Genomic DNA, 23712 nt, shown 5'->3' on the forward strand with positions numbered 1-23712 from the left:
CGTGAAAGCATGGATATGGGCCTGGCAGCGTACATATAAATGTTTTCCGGGATAGAAACAGAAAGTGGTCAACAGTATTCCCTTAGGGAAACCAGGAGAACTTCATTTGTTATTGTGGGTTTTCTAAAGCCATTTAAATTCTCCAGTCACGTAATTATATGACTTTCATAATATATATATTTCTATGTTTATATTTGCATGTAAACATAGGTAATACATAAATATAATATTAAAAATACCAGCTGAGTCACTTGACTCTATAAAACAGGTCTTGTAAATGTAACCGTTAGAAAACAGTGAATTGAATCCAAATTGAGAGATATTCTGCAAAACAACTTACTTGGACACTTTAAAAATGTCAGTGACATAAAGAACGGGGGGTGAGGGGGTTGGAGGGGATGCTGAGGAATTGTTCCAGTTGAAAGGAAGCTAAAGAGATCTGACAATGAATGCAGTGCACATGCTATTTACACGCTGTGTTCATTTGATCAATTACGTAATCTCTCTAAGCCTCAGTTTTTCCATCCCTAAAACGGGGTGATAATAATCACTATGACTCCATAGGGGTGTTTGCAGAGTTAATAAGATTGCGCGTGCAAGTGCCCAGCACATAGAAAGCACTCCATAAATGAGTGTCATTACTTCTTAAAAAATCTGTTGTTTTGAAGGGTCTGACTCTAATGTATGAAAATCAAAGATCATTTTAAGAAGTCACCTAAATTGTAGAAAAGGGGTTACTTAGTGAGGGATTTAATTTTTCCTGAACAATTTACTATGAGTAAAATCTTTGAAAAATGATACTTGTAAAGGGCAAACTTATTACACAATGACACTTCCAAGGTTTATTATTCCTAGTATTTAACTACTTATCTCTTCAATTTTAACACAAAGCTAATCATTAATATTATCATATTCTAGAAGTAATTATTTTAAAAGCTTTTGCTGTAATAGCTGAAGCCAACCTGGCTATTCCCGGTACTGAAGAAGGTAAAAGTGTTTATTTTTTTTTTTTAGGACTGACATAAAAGAGACTGATTTTTGATGCCAAGAAATCACTTAGCATTCATGTGACTTCAGCTTCATGGCATCTTGGAATATGTTTATCCTTGATCAAAATTCTTCCTGAGGCAAAATGCCAATATCTTCTCCTCTCCAGTACCTTCCCTAACAAAACCCAAAGAGAAATTAAAGACAAGGTCATGACCCACTGCTCCTCAGCCGTGCTGGTGAACACTTTGGGACGTCATGAACTACCATGAGCTGTAACCACTTCGAGTCCCTTGCCTCATGGATAATATTGTACCTAGCTTTCCAGTAGAGAAACCGAGGTGCACAAGTGGACTAAAAAGGCTGAGATCAGGACATCCATTAGGATAAAATCACTGAAGTCCCCAAGCTTGGGTCCCAGTGCCCATCATTCATTGTGTGAAGTATGAAAGGTTGGTAAGGGAGGTACATACTTTCAAAACAGCCTCTTGTGGGGTTTGCGGGGGCAGGGGGGAGCAGTATTTTTTACAATTATCTCTAAGTTCAGCACAAATGAAGATAGTGTTTTTTTATTTTTAGACCATTACATAATAAACATTTAGGGAGATCTTTATTTCTCTAAGATTGACTGTGAGCTTAACCACAGAAAAGTGCTAGACACTACTGTCAGCACTTTGCAAATATTAACTAATTCAAACCTTATAATGGTCTTATTATTACCCCCTTGCAGACGATGAAACTAGGCAAGGAGAGTTAAATAACTTGCCAGAAGTCACAGAATGACCCCTAACACACACTGTTAAGTAAGCTGTAGAATATTATACTAGATCCCATTTCTATGAGAAAAAAAACCTTTCATGTGTGTGTATGTGTGATGTAAATGCATAGAAAAAGGCCAGCCTAGACGAATACACTTCAATCACTGTTGGTGATTATTTCCGGAGAGGGAGTAGCGGGTGGGGAAGATAAGGAAGACTCGTATTTTGCTCTTTTTACTTCTCTATCATTTGCATATTTTATAAGGAGGCTATTTTAAGTACTAACGTCACAATTTTTTACCTTAGAAAAATAAAATGAAGAACCAGTTCTAACAAGGCAACCACAGAAATGAGTTTATCCTTCCTTTAAGGCACATAAAACTCCATGTGTGATTAACTGTTGCAGTAATTGCCACCAAAACGTTCAAACAAGCATTTATCGCACACTGGCCAGGCATCGTGCTGGGTGCTGCTGTGTATTTTATCTCACTTGATCTTCATCAAATCCTCTTAAGGGATTGAATTCAATTTTTTATTTAAAAATTTTTAAAAGTATTTGGGGGCACCTGGGTTATTGAAATGGAATAATTTATGTAACACGATGTAGCACTTTTCTCGTTTATCTTTTACCATTTTATCCTCCTAAAATATGGTGAAAGAGGCAGCTCAAGAGATTATTATTCCCAATTTATACATGTGGAGTCTAAAGCTCAAAAAGAATAAATAACTCAGTCAAGATCACAGTGAATTATAAGGGAACACTATAAGACCCAGGTCTCCTGGTTCCCAACCTCTTGTTCTTGCCACCAGAGCATGGCCTAACTGCCATCTTATTGCCAACATCTGTTCATAGAGTGATTGGATATGAGCTCTTAGTGACCATCTAACCAGTGGTCCTCAATCCTGACTACACAATAGAATCACCTGGAAAGTTTTTCAAATATATCAATGCCTGGGGCACATTCCAGACCAATCAAATCAGAACCCATATGGGTAGGGTTCAGACATCTGTATTTTGTAAACACTCTTCAGTGATTCTAAGTTAGAACTGAGAACCAACCTTAGGAGGCAAAGAGGTGTCACCTGAAATGCTAACTCAAATTCTTTGAAAGAGGTACAAGAGGGCTGTATGGGAAGGACTGTGAGCGGGAGTGGTGTCTGCTGTGGACTCAGGCGGGGTAGGTGGCATGTGAGCTGTGTGCCAGCCAGTTCTGATCTAGAAGGAAACCGAGGCCAGAACGTTTAAGTGATTTACCATGGTAACCAAAGGAGCTAGTGGCAGAGCCAAGTCTAAGCCGGGTCTCCTAATGTCCAGCACAGCCCTACATTTCTTTACGTAACTGAGTAGCTCCCAAACCAATTTATGACCACGAGGAAGATGTCAGACCAGCCCTGTGATTGACCGGACTACACCTGCCGTCTTGTGTGCCTACCTCCAGCACCATTCCCATCGAGGTGTGAACAGGCCCCTGAAACAGGTGCGGCCCACAGAGGCCAGTGGGCACCGGGCTCTTCCGGTACCAACTGCTCTCACTGCCACCGCCATTCAGGCTGACCTTAAAGAGAGACCCAGAAAGACATAACGCTGGGCCTGGGGTTGGGAGCTGTGGCCACAGCTTCCGTTTCTTACTAAACCACAGGAGAGGCTGCTCAGGAACGTGCCTGGCAACAGCACACAGGCACATTTCTCTGGCAGCATCCAAATCACTGCCTGTCTTAGGAGCCTGTGGGGGAGGCGACGTGTGTGTGTGTGTGTGTGTGTGTGTGTGTGTGTGTGACTCAGGGATCTGTCATAAACGCCCCATGAGTCACCCACTTCCTGACCAACACACTGTGGAGACAGCTTCAGGATGCACAAAAGCACAGGAAAAGAGCCTCTTGGCCGGGAGCAGGTTATATGTTTTCAGGAAACTGGTTACTTTTAATATAAATATACACACACACAGCCCCCAAGCTAAAACTCAACACGTTTAGTGTCTCTCTGCTGAGGTAATTCTGTCCACGATAGTTTTCTTAAATGTGGCAAAATATACATAAAACTTACCATTCTAACCATTTCTAAGTGTACAGTTCAATGGCATTAAGTGCATTCACGTTGTTGGACAAGCATCCATCTCCAGAACTTTTTCATCTCCCCGAAGTGAACCTCTGTACCCAGTGAGCAATAACTCCCCATTCTCCCCTCCCCCAGCCCTAGCAGCCCCCGATTTACCTTCAGCCTCTATGAATTTGACTACACTATCTGCCCGAAATGTTCTACTTCATGAATCATTTATCAACTTCATTGTTACCATTTTTAATAGAAAAAAATGGGTAATGCTTTGGCTTCTTGGTGTCTATGTCTTTAAGAATTCCCTAAAGATAAATAGAAATGAGTCTCCTGAGTTTCCATTCGAATCTGGTAGCAGAGGATGGAAAAGCAGAGATGATGTTTTCAACTGAGCAAAGAAGTGCGCTTCAGAGCACCAAATCCAACACATTCTGACTGCTCATACAAAGAGACGCCAAAATGCCTCGATCCGGTGCTTGCCCCAGGTGGGCAGCAGTGGCTGTGAAAAGCAGCCAGCAATGTGAGCCACATCCGCATGTGAGCCACACAGGGCTCCCTACCTTAGCAATTTTTCTGGGAAAAGCAATAAAAGAAAAGCAGAGCAAGCAGTGAGCATAGATGTCTCTGGCCCACACAGTTAAATGGTTGTTAGTACTCGTCTCACAATGCATCTGCAGGCTAGCTCTGACTCTGCACACCTCTGCAGGAAGGGGGAGGCCGTGCCCACAAGGACTGCAGCTGCTTCCACTCGCTGTCCCAGGGGGACCTCACGAAGCACACTTCCTATGCCTGGTCACTGGTCTCAGGGCCAGCGTGGACAACCCCCCAGGGTATAGGCTTGGGAGAACCAGAAAGAGGTTCACTTCCAAAAAGTCCTGTGGAAGTTTTAGTTTAAACAAAGATTGCTAACATGGGGTCCAAAAACACCCCACCCCACGGCCACCATGACTCAAAGAGAGTCAAGAATCTTGGGATGTGTGAATATTTTCAACTCAGACCATAAACCAACCACGATGAATGTTGTAAGGTATACAAAGACGTATGGAAGGTGTAATCCCTTCCTTTAAGAAGCTCACACCTGGTTAAGAGACTCGGAGGTGAGACTCCATCTCAGGTGAGACTACCGGTTGCCGAATCCTACTTGGAGGAAGGTGCTAAGAAGCTGGGTTCCTCTGGGGAGAAAGGTTTCTGGAGGAAGTTGAGTCCCATGACTCTCAGGAGTCAGTTCTTTTAAAACATGTGGTCTTTCTGGAGTACAGTCATGTCTGGTTTTTAAATTGATGACCTTTGTGATCTCTTTGAAACAGGCTTTGGCTATGTGCTGCCAAGCCCCTGAGTTGCTGGTCAGTGAGAGGAGACCCAGCCTCCACCAACCTATCCCCGAGCGGGGCCAAGGCCGCCCAACACGGCCAATGTCTAGAGGCTCAGAGGCACCATCAGAGGCCTCGCCTGCTGATTCATTTCCACACCTTGTTGAGCTCCACCCGCAGAACAATATGCAGAAACATTTCAGCAGCTCACACTGAAGCCACCCCCACCCCCAACATCCTAAAGTAGCTACAAAGGAAATTAATGGTTTCTCCCAGAGGCTTTTTATCTATACGAACGTAAAACCCCTCCAAATACCCTCCAAGATTTGTAGACCTCTTCTTGCTGTTGTTTTTCTCCTGTTGCTTGGAATGAAAGAATGGGGATGACGCAAAAATAAACCCCCTTAGTAATACAGGAGAGTGAGAATTTGGTGGCAAATTGCAGACCGAGGTTAACTGAATACAGGCATGGTATTAGGACACACACCACCACCAGTCACCTTTTCAAAATTAAACATGATCATGTCCCACACACACTTCCAACACCCCCTCCCATAAAATGCTTGAATGGCTTCCCATTGTTCTTAGGACAAAGGCAAAACTCCTCAATGGTGCGTACAGGGCTTGCCTGTCAGCATCTGGTACCTCTGCAGCCTCATTCCAGGTCCTTCTCTCCCTGGCCCACAGGCACACCCTCCTCTCTTTCAGTACTGCAGCTGGATCACGCTCCCTCTAGACTCAGAACTTTTATGCATGCTATTCCTGCCTAGAATACTGTTCCTGCTCAGCCCTTCATCTAGTCAAACCCCTAGCATTCTCTAGACCTCAACACAAACTTACTCGCTCAGAGCGACAGTCCCTGACCCTTGCATCTCCCTGTTATTCTCTCTCCAGCCCCGCCATCACACCCCCTTTCCTCATGTGCTAAATGAGACCACCACTTTTCTTGTCCCTTTCAGATTTCCTGTGAATACTAAGTGAGAAGTAATATGAGATGGCAGATACAGAACAGATGTATCTATCCAATTTTCTAGTGTGCCTTCCTATACTGCAGAGGCTGCAGGGCTAAAACCTAGTTTCCAGACTCCCTTGCGGCGATGTCTTTGCAAAGGACTTGAATTTAGAAAGTTAAGGCATGAGGTATGCATTCTGCTAGCACAGATCAACATTGGAGCTGGAACCAATAATAGTTCTGATCTCCAAATTACAAAGAATTATACTCTTAGAGCCAGCATTTCTGGGACTGGCTTCCTGATTGTGGCAGAAGTAGATGCTCTCTGGTTAGGCCAGCTCTGGGATCCAGCTCTAGGAATCATTCACGGAAGCACAGCCTGAAGCCTGTTCAAGCACCTGATTCTCTATATTAAACCCCCTTCTGCTTAAACTACTAAAGCGGTTTCTGTTACCTGCACTGAACGCTGTTTGATGTATATGGGAAAGAGCTCCTGGTACTACAAACTGCTATGGAAATGTAAGTTATGGTTACGCATCAGACGCAGAGCTGCCATCTGGACAGGGGCCATGGGAACAGCCATCCGTCATGGAATGTGCAGTTTCAGGAAGACTCACACTCTTGGAACAGTCTCCCCAGTGTCAATAGCCACTTTAAACCAAAATCCTCACCTGAAAAATGGAAGTGTCTCTGAGTGTCATTTTGGAATCCAGCTTCCCTTTTATAGTCTTGTTTTTCCCCATCTGGAAAACAGGAACAGTGTGGAGTGTACAGGTGTGGCACTGGGGAGGGTTTTCTAGCACTGAGCATCTCCTACAGCATATCCTGGAAGGGCCGACATTCCTGCATCAGGTGGAACGCTCATGAGTCATTCTCAATGGCTCATACACACCCCTCTCACTTTGGCAAGTCTACCCTGCATCCTTGACGCCGGCTCACCCTTCAGTCATTCCCAGCCCAGGGAGGGAGGGAGAGAGGGCTTTGGGTGCTGCTCTCTCCCCACACCGCGCAGGGCAGACCATCTCAGCACCTGGTTGTGTGAGGCCTGGCTGAGGCTACTGGGGTGAGTCCCAACAGGAGGACAGCATGGAGGTCTTGCTTCTTCAGCACATTGTTTTTCCAGCCATCTACAAACTCTGGCTCAGCTACAGACAGCTCAGCTGGAACGCCCCAGGCGTGGCATTCATGAGCCTGAATGGAAAACCTGAAGCTCAGCAGGAGAGGGGGTGAAATTGAACAAACATCACCTAAAGCAGCCTTGGGGCCTCTGATTACTTCTCCATCTCATTTTACCCCTCCTTAAAGGCTTGTGGCGTTCACCTGCCAGGATGAAAGCATCTCAGCTCAAGGAGCTAGCAGGGCAGAAGGGATAAGTGAGAGATTAAGCACACAGAGCGCTGGAGATGTGACTCAAGAGAAATGGCAGGGGGTGGGAGAGAAAGAATAAATCACCACCAGATAAAATTGTGCTTATGGCTGGCCTGTATAAAAATGAACCTGGGGACTTCCCTGCTGGTCCAGTGGCTAAGACTCCACACTCCCCATGCAGGGGGCCCCAGGTTCCATCCCTGGCCAGGGAACTAGATCCACATGCCACAACTAAGAGTTCGCATGCCGCAGCTAAAGATCCTGCATGCTGCAACTACCCAGCACAGCCAAATAAATAAAGAAAATTTTAAATTAAATAAAAATGAATTTGCATCCCTTCTAAGTGGGAAATGTCCTTTTTTGATGGAACAGGGAGCTTGTCTGTGTTCTGTGTGAGACTAGGTGCTCTGGGAGCTGTGTTTTGGGCGTCCCTCCTCAGACAAAGTTCAGGGCCCAGCTGTGCTTGGGGAAGGGGTAGCTGAGCTATAGAAACCCCCACATTTACCCCATTTTCATCTGGAGCAGTTCCAGCCATACATGCTTCACATGTTGGACATCTTGAATGATTTCATTAGAAGAAAGATATTTGGGGCTTAAAAAAAGAGACAGCTGGAAAGCTACTCATCTCAGGAAGAAGCACTAGGCTAGGAATCAGAAAGCCTGGTTCTGCCACAAACTTTCTGGGCAACCTTAGCAAGTTACCTCACCCCTCTGGGCTTTAGCTTCCTCACCTGGGCACAGGAAAACTACTGACCTCGAAAAGTAATTGTCACAGGGAACTATATTCAATATTCTGGGATAAACCATAATGGAAGAGAATATAAAGAAGAATGTATATATATGTATAACTGAGTCACTTTGCTGTACAGCAGAAATTAACACGACATTGTAAATCAACTATACTTCAATTAAAAAAATAAATGAAAATGTCTGTACTGGGAGTTAGGACTTCAGCTTATTAATTTTGGGAGGACACAAGTCAGCCCACACTACCAAGAAAAAGCTTGTCAAACAAGTGATGGCACATTTATACAATAGAATGAATACCACGTAGCCGTTAAAAATTACAGCAGCATCTAAGTCCTGACATTATATGTTCTGGAATTATCTCCAAGATATATACTAAGTAATGAAAAATTTAAGTATAAAACAGTGTGCATAGTATGCTGTAATGTGCATTTAAAAGGAGGAGAAAAAAGATATATACACATACGCTGGTTAATGCCTTGACTGTCTTAAAAGTCATGTTAAGGGCTTCCCTGGTGGTGCAGTGGTTGAGAATCTGCCTGCCAATGCAGGGGACACAGGTTCGATCCCTGGTCTGGGAAGATCCCACATGCTGCGGGGCAACTAAGCCTGTGCACCACAACTACTGAGCCTGTGCTCTAGAGCCCGCAAGCCACAACTGTTGAGCCCATGTGCCACAACTACTGAAGCCCATGTGCCTAGAGCCTGTGCTCCCCAACAAGAGAAGCCACAGCAATAAGTCCGCACATCGCAACAAAGAGTAGCCCCCGCTCCTCGCAACTTGAGAAAGCCTGTGCACAGCAACGAAGACCCAACTCAGCCAATAAATAAATAAATAAATAAAACTTTAAAATAAATAAATAAAAAGAAAAGTCATGTTACAAAAAAAAAAAGGTGTCTCCAAAGAAAGATCCTGATAGACTTGGGCACAGGAGTGGGAAAGTGATTTGATTTTCACTATAAACTTTCATGCAAATATTAAATGTTGTGCCATAGATGTATTACCTAGTTTTTTAAAGTACATGAAATATTAAACATTAATTTAAAATGCTGGAAAAGTTTAGATTTAGAAGGGTGCATAAGCCACATTTAGGTTTGTTCTACAAAGCTCAAGCATGTTGAAGAGTTTTGCTTTATCCTGAAGTATTTCCCCAACCCTTGGGCTGTTTCTGCCCAAATGCCTCTTCATGGATGTCTGTGTCCATGGCAGCTGGCCAGTGCTGCCTGTTCTTTTTTGCAGTTTTCTCTCTCTCTTCTCTCTCACTCCCTCCCTCCCTCCCCCCGCCCCGCCCTGCCCCACACACCCTCACACACATACACACACACATACAGTTACACGATTGAAAAGAGGAACTTTCCTGAATTCTGGAGAACTTTGAGTGCTGAACCTTGAGAGAGTTCCTGAAAGCACCTTGTCAGGTTATTTCCCACTGCCAAGATGAAGGAAAGGGGGAGGCATCGGAGAGGAGAAACCATCACTCCAAATAGAATGGAAATGGAAGCACTGCAAAGTAAATAGCTGGAAATTTCACAAGTGTCATTCACCATTCACAAAGACTGTCTTTAGACAACATAATAATCCACTACAACATTTATTCTGTCTGCGGGATTATTACAGCACAATTTTACCTTTCCATCTTCCATGGCGTAGTATGATTTCTTTAATAGTTATTCTTTGTCTTTCCCAAGTTTTTGGGGTCAGACAAATCCAAATGATGACTTGGGGAAATGGAACTGAGGGCTGCTGGCAGTCTGAAAAACCACGCGAGGACGCTCACGCCTTCACTGTCCCCACATAATTACAAATTACTGCTCTCTAACTAGCCTTTTCCTTGGCATGACCTGGGATCATGTACTGTGCTCTGTCTCAGGCCTGGGATATCTCTCCCTCTACCATTCTCCCACGAGAGTCCTAGTTCTTCCAGAAAGCCTTGCTTGACCACAGCAACTTACATCCTCTTGTTCTTTCTTAAATTCATATGGTATAACTCAACAAGTGTTCATCACATCCCTGCTGTCAAGGTGGAAGGAACAGAGAACTATGAGACCTAATTCACTGGTGGGGTGGTGGTGGGTGGTGGCGGGGGCGGGGGCAGATGACTCTAAGAATAAGTAAGAGGTAAGGGAAGACACAGGGATGTCAGGATACTGAGCCATGGTACAGCCAGTTCTCATGGGAACTAAAGCTTCAGGGTGTTCTGGATTTGCGGTATCTTTATAGACATTAGCAGCAGAAAATCTCAAGCTACTTGTGCTGGTGCCTCATCAGTAACAAAGCTGGTACCCTCATGTGTTTGCTCCTTTCTCCGTCTCCACCAGCTGGCTTCCCCCTGCTCACTCACAGTTTTGCTGGCTTCACGCTGCAGCAATTTATCCAAGATTTGGCTGGCTAGGGTCCCAGAACTACCGCTCAGCAACCTTTCATCTCTTTACCCTCCTACCAACTGACAATGTGTTTCAGCGTTTTGAATTTCAAATTTCCAAGTAAGAACACCTGATCTGCCCAGTTCAACTCTGGGGGCTAGACTATGCAGGTCACAGCCAGGCAACGTCTTGGCTGATCTTAGGTTAAGTGGCCCATCACCAGCTTGGAGATGCTGAGAGATTCTTCACGGAGAGGCCCAGCAGAGATTTGATGGGGACTCTGAGACTATGTGTGACCTTTCACTTCCAAAGACGGTTATTTTTGGTAGCAACTGTAGGCTAGTGCTTGCATGGGTCTTCTTCAGTCTAAAACCACAGTTGGAGTAAGAGTGGAAATTTACCCAGAAGCCTCATTGGAAAGAAAGCCGATTTCTGGCACGTGGACAGGAGAAGACTTGTTCCATTACCATTTGGGTGTAAGATATAACACACATTACATGACTGTTTGGAGTAGGCACAGGCTGACAAGGCCAGAAAATTACACACATGGATTACACATAAATGACCAAGACTTCACCCTGGATGTCATGGAGCCTGTATTATTCAGGGTTCTCCAGGAAGATAGAATGAGTAGGATATAGAGAGAGACAGAGATAAGAGGAGATTTATAATAGGAATTGGCTCACATGATTACGGAGGCCAAGAAGTCCCACCACCTGCCGTCTGCAAACTGGACAACCAGGAAAGCCTGTGGTGTAATTCAGTCCTACCACAAAAGCCTAAGAACTAGGGAAGCCAATGAAATAAGTCTTAATCTGAGTCTGAAGGCCCAAGAAGCAGAAATGCCAGTATCTAAGAGCAGGAGAAGATCAATGCCTCAGCTTAAGCAAAAAAGCAGATTTGCCCTTTCTCTGCTTTTCTGTTCTATCCAAGCCTTCAATGGAGTGGATGATGTCCACCCACATTGGTGACAGCAATCATCTTTACCAGTTTACTGATTCAAATGCTAATGCTAATATCTTCTGGAAATATCCTCACAGACACATCCAAAAAATGATGTTTTACAAGCTATGTGAGCATCCCTTAGCCCAGTCAAGCTGACACATAAAATTCACCATCACAGAGCTCCATCTAGCAGGAAAGATTGACATGTTAAAAAATATGTTCCAAAACAGTACAAGGTATTGGGTAGCACAAAAGGAAAAATGGATAATTCTCTAAGGGAAAGCTTCCTCGTGGAAGCAAAGCTGTCTACAAGTTTAACTGGTAGACAAGGAGGGCAAGGGACCCCAGGCAGAGGGATCACCAGGGAGAAAGATACGAAGAGGTGAAGGGTAGGATGCTCCAGGTCAGAGCTGCTATAAAATACAAAGGGAGCAGAAGTAGGAATTAAGGCTGGAGAGAGGTATACAGGGATCCGATCATGGAAATCTTATAACTCAAAAAAGAACCAGTAGAGTTTTAAGGAGGAGAGAAGTATGAAAGATTTTCCTTTTAGGAAAATCACTGTGGCAGAAATGTGGAAGACATAGTATATTGAGGAGAGGTTAGAGGCAGGCCGATCAGTTATGATGCTGTTAGACTTGAACCCAGGCATTGGCAGAGGAAATATAAAGAGGTGAATGTGGATTTGCAAGGTCAAGAACGTAGAACAAGTTTAGGGTAAGGGGAGATAATGAATATGGTTTGGTACATGTGGCATTTAAGATGCATCAGGGCCACCCAGGTAGTTATTTCCAATATGTTTTTGGACAGACAGTTCTGAAGTTAAGGAAAGAGGCCAGAGCTAGAGATAGAAATTTAGGAGTCTTGTGCATCTACATGGAGGGAAAAGCCATGGGCTTGGAGAAAATCAAAGAGGATGGAAGGTAGGAAGCCGAGTAGAAGACACAGGAGAATGGAATCCCGGCAGTAATGGTACAATAGATTACACGGCATCTTATAACATTTTCCGAATATTTCTCTTCCCAACTTAATTAAATTCTCCCTGTTATCTTCTTCCTCTACTGTTACCCTCTCTTTCCAGCCTCCCCTACTCCCTTTCCCAGGCCACTATGAACCTATTCAGTGTCTTTGTGCAAGTTAGAAAAGTGCACACCCTCTGGGCACTTCGTGTGGCAAGCCAGCTTTGGGTAAATTAGAAAAAAAGTACCATTCCTTTGGGCTAAGGCAGCCTTATGCCAGTACAGAGCTCAATAAGTAGAGCCAAGATTGATTCACCACCTCAGCCTGGGCTTTGTGCAATACACAAACTGCTCAACTTTATGGGGCAGCTCTGGCCCCAATCCAACAAGATCTACACAAGATTCCTAACAAGGCCCATAAGAGGTACTTGTAGATGACTCTTCAATTTCCTTGTGATTTAAAATATTTTAAAACAGCATTTCATTTCCTCTCTTTGTACCAGATTGTGATATGACAAATTTTGCTAAAGACAGCTCTTCAAAACTGGCCCCCAGATCTTAAGAGTTGAGAAATAAAAACATTCGACCAATCTCTCTCACACACATGCAGCTCTTGGTCCTTGTCCCTGATTCTAGCGAAGAAAGGCCACAGAATCCTCCCTTTCAAAGGACTGCAGGTCTGAGATGCCAGCAACTTCATACTCTGGCTTTAGCCTGGCCTGCTCCCAGCCACATGCCATGCCCACCCCATATCTCGTTCAAGCCTTTCTTCAAAGCAGCTTCTTTCCTGCCTTTGTTCTCTGTCCTTTGCGGATAGTCTCTTTATGAAAAACTGATGTATATTATTATTGAACATAATTGAGACTTCTCTATCCTTGAGATCCAATAGTCATCTTATCTAAACGGATTCATTCATGCTGCATATCGACGTGTAGTGTGCAGGCAAGGTCCGTGCTTCTGCAAGTGCTCCACCATGTTTAAAATTATGGTGTAAATAATTACAGGATTCATTTCACTGATATTATTCATAATAAATTTCTGTGAATTACACTCTCAAATGCCTGGGGTGTTTTTGAATGAAAAAGAGATTAGAGGGAACTTCAAAGAAGATAATTAGCAAACTCTGAAATTAGAAAAAAGAGAAAATTAGAAAAAAAAAAAGAGAGGAAAAAATAAGACTTTTCAACTTCATTGAAAGTAGCATTGAAGTTATCTGGACCCCAGTTAATTTTATTAGATTGTCATCCTCACACCTGGCACAAATAAAAGAAACTCACCCATAATCCTACCAGCCATCAAATTAAATTACTCTTATTTTTCTGTGTTCCCCTCTAATCTCTGCCACACATACATAATATGGGTTCATAGTTTTAGTCGCAGATCCTGGCTAAGTTTACTATATTTCAAAACCTCTGATATGAAATGGAATTCAAATCAGTAAGTATGAATTGAGCATTTACTATTATTTAAATCGCAACCATGGGAAAGGCTACCAGGCAGGTGTTGCCCTGTAGAGTTCAGAATCTCCTACATGGGTGTATTTTCCAGAGACAAAAGCAGGACAGACTATGCAGGAGGCAGCTGCTAGGCAGGAACGCCAGCATTAGGAACCAGGCGTTGTGGCCTCCGATTATTTCAATCAGCTATGACCTTAGACAAGTCTACCTCTCTGGTTGCCTCCATTTTCTCATTTGTAAAATGAAGGGATGGAACTTGATCAATGGTTTTTTGTTTTTGTAATAGTGTTTTACATTTTTTTTCTTTAAGAACTTTTATTGAGATACAGTTGACATACAATACACTGCATATATTTAAAGCGTACAATTTGATATTTTTTTTCTCATTAGTAATGTATGTATGGCAATCCCAATGATCCATGGCTTTTAAACTCTACTCCTCAAAAGGCTGCAAGAAGATGCTGGGGCAGGAGGTATGGTGCTATAGCACTGACCTCTGCCCACTTCCCTGCAATCAGAGCAGCTCCAGCTTTGTCTAATTTTTATGCCGATGTGTCTGACAACAACAGATCATGTGCATTCAGGGCTCTCTCAGAAAAGCAAGGACGTAGGGTCACCCTGGTTATCAACAATACAGGCAGCCATGGTTCAAAGAAGGGGGAGGTCAAGGAAGGCAGGAGAGAGTGGGAAAGGTTCACGCAGGAGCCAGGGCTTGGATGGACCTTGAGGGAAGATGGTACAGAAGGTCCCCGACCTACAACAGTTCAACTCACAATTTTTTGACTTTACAATGGTATGAAAGTGATACACATTCAGTAGAAACCGTACTTCAAATGTTGAATTTTGATCCTTTCCTGGGCAAGCAATAGGCAGTACGATACCCTCTCCCAATGCTGGACAGCGGCAGCAAGCTGCAGCTCCCAGTCAGCCATGCGATCACAGGGCAAACAACCAATACACTTATGGCCATTCTGTACCCAGACAACCATCCTATTTTTCACCTTCACTGCAGTGTTCAATAAGTTACATGAGGTATTCAACACCTTTATAAAATAGGCTTTCTGTTAGATGATTTTGCCCAACTGTAGGCTCATGTAAGTTTTCTGAGCACATTTACGGTAGGATAGGCTAGGCTATGATGCTTGGTAGGTTAGGTGTATTAAATGCATTTTCAACTAACAATATTTTCAACATACAATGGGTTTATCAGGATGGAACCCCATCAAAAGTCAAGGAAGATCTGTACTTGGAAAGACAGAGGGAAGAGGTAAACGAAGAGAGCATTTCAGGGAAGGCATAGTGCCCAGAAGACAGGAGGCACTTGGGCTGGAGCAGAGGAGAGGGCTGTGGAGTAGGATAAAAAGAAGGGTATGAGTGCTTGAAGGCAAGCAGATACATACAAGGTTGACAAAGTAAGCTACAAGTTCTCCTGAAGATTTCTGAGCAAGGGAATGACATGCGGAAATTGGTGCATGAGGAAGATTAGTCTGTCAGGTTTTCACAAAGCAGACATTTCTTGATGTTTATAAGATGTCTGCAGGCACTGAGAATACAACGCTGGGAAGGCAGCAGCTGCCCGTGAGGAGCCTGGCAGAGGGGAATGCAGAATGGGTTGAAACACACGAGAGCAAGAGTTGGGGCTGGATTAAGAAAGAAAAATGGGGGCAGGGAAAAGGGGGAAGAAGGAAGAAATGCAAGACATTGCAAAGTAAAAATTAACAGGACTTGGTGGCTAGCTAAATAAAGTAACTCAAGGAGAGGAGTAAATAACAAACAACCCCACTTGCTAATCCTGGAGCTTGAGTGTCTCTTCCTCTTCCTCTTGGGGCCACAGGTAGACCGCCTTTCGCAGCCTCCCTTGCAGTTGGGTGTACCATGTAATCGAGCTCTGAGGAAAGAATGTGAACAGAAGTGATGTGTTCCCCATCCAGGTCTGGTCCACAAAAACCTCCCACATGTGTTTCTCCACTCTCCTTCCCATCCTCCCCATGAATGAAGAGGGATCTGAGGCTGAAGAGGATGTCAGATCCACAAGACTGAAGGAGGCCTACGTGAAAGTCTGCCTGCCAGATAGGAACACCACTTGGGCTTCACATGGCTCACTGTGGTAAGCCACTGACACTCTGGAGCCATTTGTTATTGCAATTAACTTATCCTGAGACTGAAACAATACTCCTGCAGTTTTAACAACCAAGAGAGGTTGAGATGGGCTTAGAGGATGAGATAATAAATTCAATGTTTCATTTAGGGATGTTTTGCTTTGAGGTAATATAAAACCTGACCTAAACTAATTTAAAGGGGGATAGAGGAGTTATTGACAACACTTCCAACTTTCAGTATAGCTTAGAAGGAAGCCTTTTCCACAAAGTTATAAGCTTCACTTTGATTGACCCAACTTAAGTCACATGCCCCACCTGAGAACCAATCATAAAAGCCCTGGTTGTCTTGAACAGAGCTGCTCTGTACTGGGAGAACTGTCAGCTCTACCCAGATCAGGGGTGAGGGTGACTCCCCAGAGGTAAAGCAGGGTACCACTACTACAGAAGGGGAAATGGATGTCTGATATTAAAAAGCAGTAAAAGTGCTTTACTTTCTGTTTCAGACATGCCTAATTATTTGGAATATCCAAAAAGAAAGGACTTTATAAATGGTCTGAAATATGAAATTGAAAGTTTAATCTAGGCTGCGTAAGAGATTTCCTCCCTTTTTCTGACTCCCTAAATCAGAGAAGACTGAAGGAAGAAAACAAAGAATTCCTTTTGGGGGTCCCATTTGATATTGTGGTTTCCCTGTTTCCCTTGCCTGTCTTTTCTACTGAGTGTTTATCTGAGAAGTTTGGGATGTAAGGAACATACTTTAGGGACACAAGTGAAGAACACAAAAGAGAGACTATTGATATATAATTATTGATATATAATTATTGCAAACCTCACACTCCCCTAGCCTTTTTAAAAATGCTGATTTTTAAACTCAGCTGATGAGGGCTTCTAGTTGGGTTGTACAACTCCAGAACTAGCTTTCAATGAGAATTCAGATAACAGGAAAACAGTGCCCCCTAGAGTTGTACAATATACCAGCGCTGGATTCAGGAATTCTCTTTACATAAGACAAGTCTTTACCTGGACATAAACAATCTGACTGACTATGGTCTGAACCCTACTTCCACAGCTTGGAACATTCTAAAGCCTTCCCCATACTTTTGTAAAATACTTGCTCTTACTTCAAACATTTATGGACTATATTCTACTTACTTACTTCTGGATCTTACTACGTCCTCTTTTTTTTTTTTTCCTGTACTTGAAAAATGCTTTATTTTTAGAGATGTCACTTTTGGAATTTAAAATATGCAGTATATGCACCATAAAAATTGCTTTACAATACAGGTAGTTAAAAATTTTTTTGTCTGTGATATGTTTTTTACTAAAAAAATTTTAATTCTAAAAATAACTTTGGAAGGCATTGGGGAAAGATGGAGGAGCTGAATTATTACTTCAGGATCTCTGATTAGTGCTTTTTGTCCAGTCCAGTCAGGTAATTAAAGATTTATAAGAATATATATATAAATGAATCACTCTGCTGTACACCTGAAACTAACACAATATTGTACATCAACTATATACTTCAATAAAAAAAATTTTTTAATTAAAAAAATACTTATAAAAGAAATTGTTTTAGAAATCAAGGTGATAAAAATAATATCCAGCCTGGGATCATACCATTCAAGAAAAAGATCGAGAAAACCGCTTGTAAAAGCCAAGATAATATAATCAAATGATATTCATAAGATCCTACTCTTAGTAACAGAAATACTCAGTATAAGCATTACAAAAGTAATTCTTACCATTTATTCAACACTTATCATTTGCCAGGCACTGTGCTAGGTGCTTTACAATTATGATTTCTAATTCTAAAAACTATTCTTAAGAAGACAGCTAAGCTGTTTTTTGAAACAGAAGAAGGAAATGAAGATTAAAGTTTAATGACTCATCTAAGGCCATACAGCTGATAGATGTTAGAACTGGTGTTTGAATCCAAGTTTTTCTTCCACACCACACAGCACCTACCGTATAGAAAATCAGCAGAATAAACTGCTCTATTTTATCCAAATTTCATTTGTAAAATCCCAGACATGACCTACTATTCTGATATCGCAATATCTATCTTTCATAGTATTAATAAATAAGAAAATTCATTACCTTCTTATCATGTGCTTGGAAAAGTGTTATCACAGATAACAATAAGCTACTCTTATCCTCAGTTCCAACAATTTAGAACCTGTTACTCAAAACAAGAAGCCCTCTGATTCAAATATAAAACACAATATTCTATTTAGTCACAATCAAAGATCCGAAACCCCATTTTTGAGCCATTTCTGCATAATAAGAATCCAGCCTGCATTTGTCCATAGTAGAGAGAATATTAAACTAAGACGTCCCTGAAGAGGTCACAGTGTTGACAAAATTCAACATGATGGTGGAGCCTACACAGACACAGGAAACAAAGCTAGGCCCTTCCACACAGCCACAAGTCCTCGTGATGATTTCGTTTTAAGTCAATGTCTCTTCATGCCGCACATATTCCCCAATGTCTGCTTGATGAAATACCACAATCGCCATGGGGTCTACTTTCCTGCAGTCTTGTGTAGACTTTGCTGCCACCCCAAAACCCAAAGGGATGTCTGCCATGGAGTACACCACAACTCCCTGGTACTGAGAAGTATTTTCAGTGATTCGACCAAGTCCAGATTTCAGCACATGGTTCCCATACAGAAAGGATTGCTCTGCTCCTGGTTTTATCCACACTTTATACTTGGCATAGGGTGCTAAGTAATCCAGAGCGGTGATGTGCAACCGAAACTTGTGGGTCTTAGTGAATTTTCTGAAGCACGTCCCCAGCGACACCAGCTTGTCACTGGAGATATTGGCGGCCAACTTCAAAATCTTCTCGCTCACGTAGTACACCCGGTCGTTGTGCAGCCTGAAACAGTAGGTGCCGTCGGGCCTGTCGACCAGCAGCTGAAGATTCTCCCCGATGTATTTTGCTATCTTCTCAAACATTACGCAGGTCTCCTCTTCAGTCAGAGGCCGCATTTTCCCGCTGGGTTGGAACGCCGAATCCTCCTTACTACGTCCTCTTGATATTTTATGCCCCCCAAATACTCTCCTTCATCTGAGTCTGCCATCTTGGTTCTACCCTCTGTGGATCTCTATGAAAATTTTCTTAAGAACTTTACTTGAGATTTAAGGTTGTCACTGAGGAAGAATTACATCATATGCCAGAAGGCATATTACAAATTAATAAAATCCCCATCCGATTTTTTCTGCTCTCCCCACAAATTCCTCTTTATAAGCCTCTCTTTATAAACTCAAAACTGCAAATTTATTTTGACCCTTTCCCATAAAGCTTTTCCTATATCTTTTCCTGCTCCAGTACTTCAGTACCTTCTATCTAGACTCTCTTTATACCGGAACCATGCCATCCTGATTACTGTAACTTTAAAATGTCTTGAAATTGTCATGTAAATCTTCTAACTTTGTTATTCTTTTCAATATTGTTTTGACTATTCTAGATCCCTTAGATTTCCATTTTCAGTTTGTCACTTTCTACCAAGAAAAAAAATCTGGGGAGAAATGATATGTTAAGGTCATGTTTCCAATCCACACACACAGTATATTTCTCTCCATTTACTTAGGTCTTTTTAAATTTCTCTCAGCAGTACTCTGTTATTTTCAGTGCTTAGGTCATACACATAGTTTGCTAAATTTGACCCTAAATATTTCATACTTTATGCTATTATTTATGGTGCTTTTAAACTTTCAGTTCTAATTGTATATAGCTATCATACAGAAATACAGTTGATTTTTATACATTGAGCTTGTATCCTGCAACCTTGCTAAACAGGATGCAAAATGATATAGTCACTTTGGAAACAGTCTGGCAGTTTCTTACAGAGTTAAACATACACTTACCATATGACCTAGATGTTCCACTTTTAGGAAATGGAAACATGTCCTCACAAAGATAGGTATGCAAATGTTCATTACAGACAAAACTGGAAACAACCCAAATGTCCACCAACAGGTGTGTAGATAAACAAATTGTGATATATCCCTAAAACACTACTCAGCGATTGAAAGGAACTAACTAGTAATACATGCAGCAACATGGATGACTCTCATGGATGAGTTTCAAATGGAGCAAAAGAAGGCAGATGAAAGAATGAATATTATATGATTCCATTTATATAAAACTCTAGGAACTACAAATTTAATATATAATGATAGAAAGCAGATCAATGTTTGCCTACACCAAGACAGAAGAATAACTGTGAAGGGGCACAAGGGAACATTCTGGAAAGATATAAAAAGTTCTGTGCCTTGATAATGGTGGTGACTACAATGCTGTTTACATTAGTCAAAGTCACTAAATTAAGCATGAAAACGAATGCATCTACTGTGTGTACATTTTACCTCTTTATTGAGAAACTGAAACTGCTCGGGCTTTTAGAAAGCAAGAAGCATGTATGCACTGAGAAACAACGGAACTTCCAGAACCTAGCAAATGGGACAGAAAAGAGGGAGATTTTCCTAAACTTCACTAGGTTGTTAGCCTCTACACACAGAGCTGACCCGTAGAACTTTCTGCCCTGTTCAATACAGTAGCCACGAGTCATATATGTCTATTGAGCTCTTTAAATAGGGCTGGTACAAATGAGGAACTGAATTTTACATTTTATTTAATTTTAATTAACTAAGATTTAAATTTTAATAGCCACCTGTGGCTAGGGGCACCACAGTGGACAGAGCATCCAGGGTAGGAAGTGTACTTCCTATGTCTCTGTGTGCCTATTACCTCATCTTGGACCTGGTAGTAGCTGTTCAATAAAGGGAAAAAAAATGAAATTAAAAAAGAATCCAAATAACCCAATGTACACTGTAGCTGTGCCAAGTGGTAGAGTGGACAGAACACCAGACTTGGTCCTTTGGTTCCTCTTCTGTTAAAATGGGACTTTGACTCACTACAGACTTCACACTGTCTCGTGAGGCTCAAATGAGAAATGCAAGTAGGAAGACTAACCTTAAACTGAAGAGCAGTGTGCAAATGGAAGGTACCGGATGCATTAGCAATGTGGTGGGCGCATCTGGCACCACCAAGGGATTTTAAACTGCAGGATCAAGAGGGTCACGCTCAGGCCTTCCCAGAGCCGCAGGAAGAGACTCTGCATGTATACCTTGGTTGCAGTCTAGCTTTGACATGCTAATACTGCAATCTCCGAGGAGCGTAAACCACCTGCGCCTCGTAAACCTTTCGAGGTTTATATACGCGTGTGACCTTTCCTATCCGAGGGCCGCTCTACCATATTGATCGCTGCTTGCAGGGGAGCGCGCTCTGCATAGGAAATGATGATTGCCGCGGCGGCCTGCAGGGATAAAAGAGGTGGCGCTCCCTACCAGCAAATGAAAGAGAGCCCCGTGGTGAATTACAGTCCTGCCGGATGCGGGAACAGAACCCGGAGTCCTCGTTTGCACTCTCCTCGGTTCAAAAGTTGTCCCACTATCTCCAGTAACTGCTCGCTCCTCCCTCCACGGCTGTCTTTTGTCTCTGAAAGCCTGGGAGCGACAGCGGATTATTATCTGTGCATGCAGGTGTTGCTGAAGAGACCAATTTGTGAACAATGGCCCTTCCCACGTGGTCCAAACACGCGGATGACTCCACAGCTGTTATTTGCGGAACCTGTCACCGCGCGCCGCGCTGCCGCGGAGCCGCCAGCTGTCCCGGAGCGCGCTGCGCCCGGCGCCGCCCCCCGCCGACGGCGCCCCCGGCCCTCCCCGCGCCGCCGCCCGCCGCCGCCCGGCGCGAGGTGCCCGGAGGCCCGGCTCCACCCGCAAGCACGCCCGGCCGCCTGGCCGCGGTCTCGGCCCTCCTCGGGGTGGGCTGGCCCGGGCTCCAGAGCTCGCTCCTCCGGATCCTCCCTTCCCACTCCGGCCTCATCAGGGCATGAAAACAGAATCCACGAAAGGAGTTGTTCAGCCAGCCTGATAGGACATGAATTTAATACATATTCATGCCGGCGTTTATTTTAAATGTGTGACCCACAAGTCGGGTGCAGATCTCCCTGCCCTGTAACATCTGTACGAAAGTGTCCTGAACCCACGGATTCTACAGTTGAGGGAGGTCCAAAGACCTCCCTCAGAGTCCTGCTAATTCCCATGGGGTCTGATGTCCTCCTGCCGCCTGAATCTGCGCGCTATTCCTTAGTTCCTCCATGTACCCTAAAGCGAAGTGCAGCCCTTCCACTGGTTCCCAAAAGAAATCTGCTGGCAGGAAGCAATTCCCGAGAGGTTTCGCTGAAAACAAGGAGGGGGTTTCCACAAGAGGAGGGACACTTCTTGAAGGACACTCTCAGCCACTCTCCCCACCCCCTTCCCATGGCGACATCCCTTATGTTTCAACCCCGAGAGCTCCAAATTCCTTTCCCCGTATTATACACACAGCAACTATCCTATCCTTGGGCCCTTCCCCCAAGCTTCACTACCCAGGGGGTAGTGCCAATGGCCTTCCAGTGCCAGGGCTTCCTCTCCTTCGGGGAAGAAGCACTGTTTTCTTCCTGCCACAAAGACCTTCAGTTCCCGCTGGTGTCCTGCTGGCGTCAGCATGTCTGCTGGGCTGCCAGTTTCTCAGAAAGTTCACTGGCCTCCAGCACTCCGTTTTCTCATGTCTGGACAATTCACATCGAGTGGATGGCTAGCTACTCAAGGAGCAGGATTTCATAATAGCTTTCGACCCTGAACTTCCAACAATGATCTTAAACACATCGATGGCTGAATCTTGTAGGATGCAGCAGCCACACTTGCTGGGCAATCTATGCTGAGACTGACATATTTTACAGGCGAAATTCAAACCGTCTAGCCTTTTCCAAGTCCCTGACAGGTGACTTCAGTCTTCCTCAAGCCTGTCCATGCACTTATGTACCCATTGCAAGATTACAGACATGAGCATGTAGTATTTCTTAGGTTATGGTACTATAGTACCTTACGGTAAAGAATATTTTGAGTCTGAACTGAAAATATTTCCTAAATTTCTTCGGACACCAATTTCTAAGACCTCTGCCATTCTCAAGTATGGAGCTATAAAATGGATTGAGTAGTCCCAGACCTCTTCTTAACCCCATTTTATGCTAATGATAATGCACTCTAAAATGACCAGTCATGTCCTTTACAGAGTAACCTCAAGCCGACTTTCCTAATTTGTAGTTAAATTTTTTAAATGTATGTTAAAAGCATAAAATACTCTTTAATTCCTTCTCCCTTCACTTTTACCCAAGAGACAAAGACCAATCACAAAGAATTTTTTTTAAATTCTGATCTTAGATAATATACCTGGTTTGGGGGGGGAATATTATCAAGGGTCTAAAGGAAAAAGAAATTTTCTGAAAGAAAGCTGAAATCAGCTTCCCAGAGAGAACACTAAGATTCAAGAGATTTCCATTTCGATGGACTGTGGAGTTATGTCCACCGCCCTTGAATTCCATACCACCGAGGCAGCAAGGCAGACTCACACAGCAGAGGGAACGGGGCTTCCTGGACACAAGGCAGAACTCATCTGATTCAAAGTGGTCCAGTCCTCGGCAGGTGGCGCGGGGTGGCCTCAAACAGCAACAAGCCTGTGCCTGCACCAATGTTCTAGGCTGGGTAAGTGGCTGGCGCCCAGACACTGTCTCCAGGGCAGGGTTAGATGTCACAGCCCCCCGGGGAGGAGAGCAGTTCTGTGCACGTTAACAAGCTCTGTGGAAGAAGGCAATCCACTTGGATCAG

The 23712-nt window shown here is 43.4% G+C and overlaps 1 protein-coding gene and 1 long non-coding RNA gene across 2 annotated transcripts in view; both read right to left on the reverse strand.

The window, feature by feature from the left end:
• LOC130859605 (uncharacterized) overlaps positions 1-6803 on the reverse strand; it is a 79188-nt gene extending 72385 nt beyond the window's left edge. Inside the window, exon 1 of the long non-coding RNA XR_009055226.1 lies at positions 6729-6803. This is a non-coding gene — a long non-coding RNA (uncharacterized LOC130859605). The remainder of the gene's footprint in view (positions 1-6728) is intronic.
• A 10797-nt stretch (positions 6804-17600) lies between these two features.
• On the reverse strand, positions 17601-19316 carry LOC130859604 (60S ribosome subunit biogenesis protein NIP7 homolog). The gene has a single exon (XM_057747177.1). It carries the CDS (start codon positions 18985-18987, stop codon positions 18445-18447), a length of 543 nt encoding a protein of 180 aa, XP_057603160.1. The 5' UTR covers positions 18988-19316; the 3' UTR covers positions 17601-18444.
• Positions 19317-23712: the final 4396 nt, after the last annotated feature.

This window comes from Hippopotamus amphibius, chromosome 8, assembly GCF_030028045.1.
Source record: "Hippopotamus amphibius kiboko isolate mHipAmp2 chromosome 8, mHipAmp2.hap2, whole genome shotgun sequence".
Lineage (NCBI taxonomy): Eukaryota > Metazoa > Chordata > Mammalia > Artiodactyla > Hippopotamidae > Hippopotamus > Hippopotamus amphibius.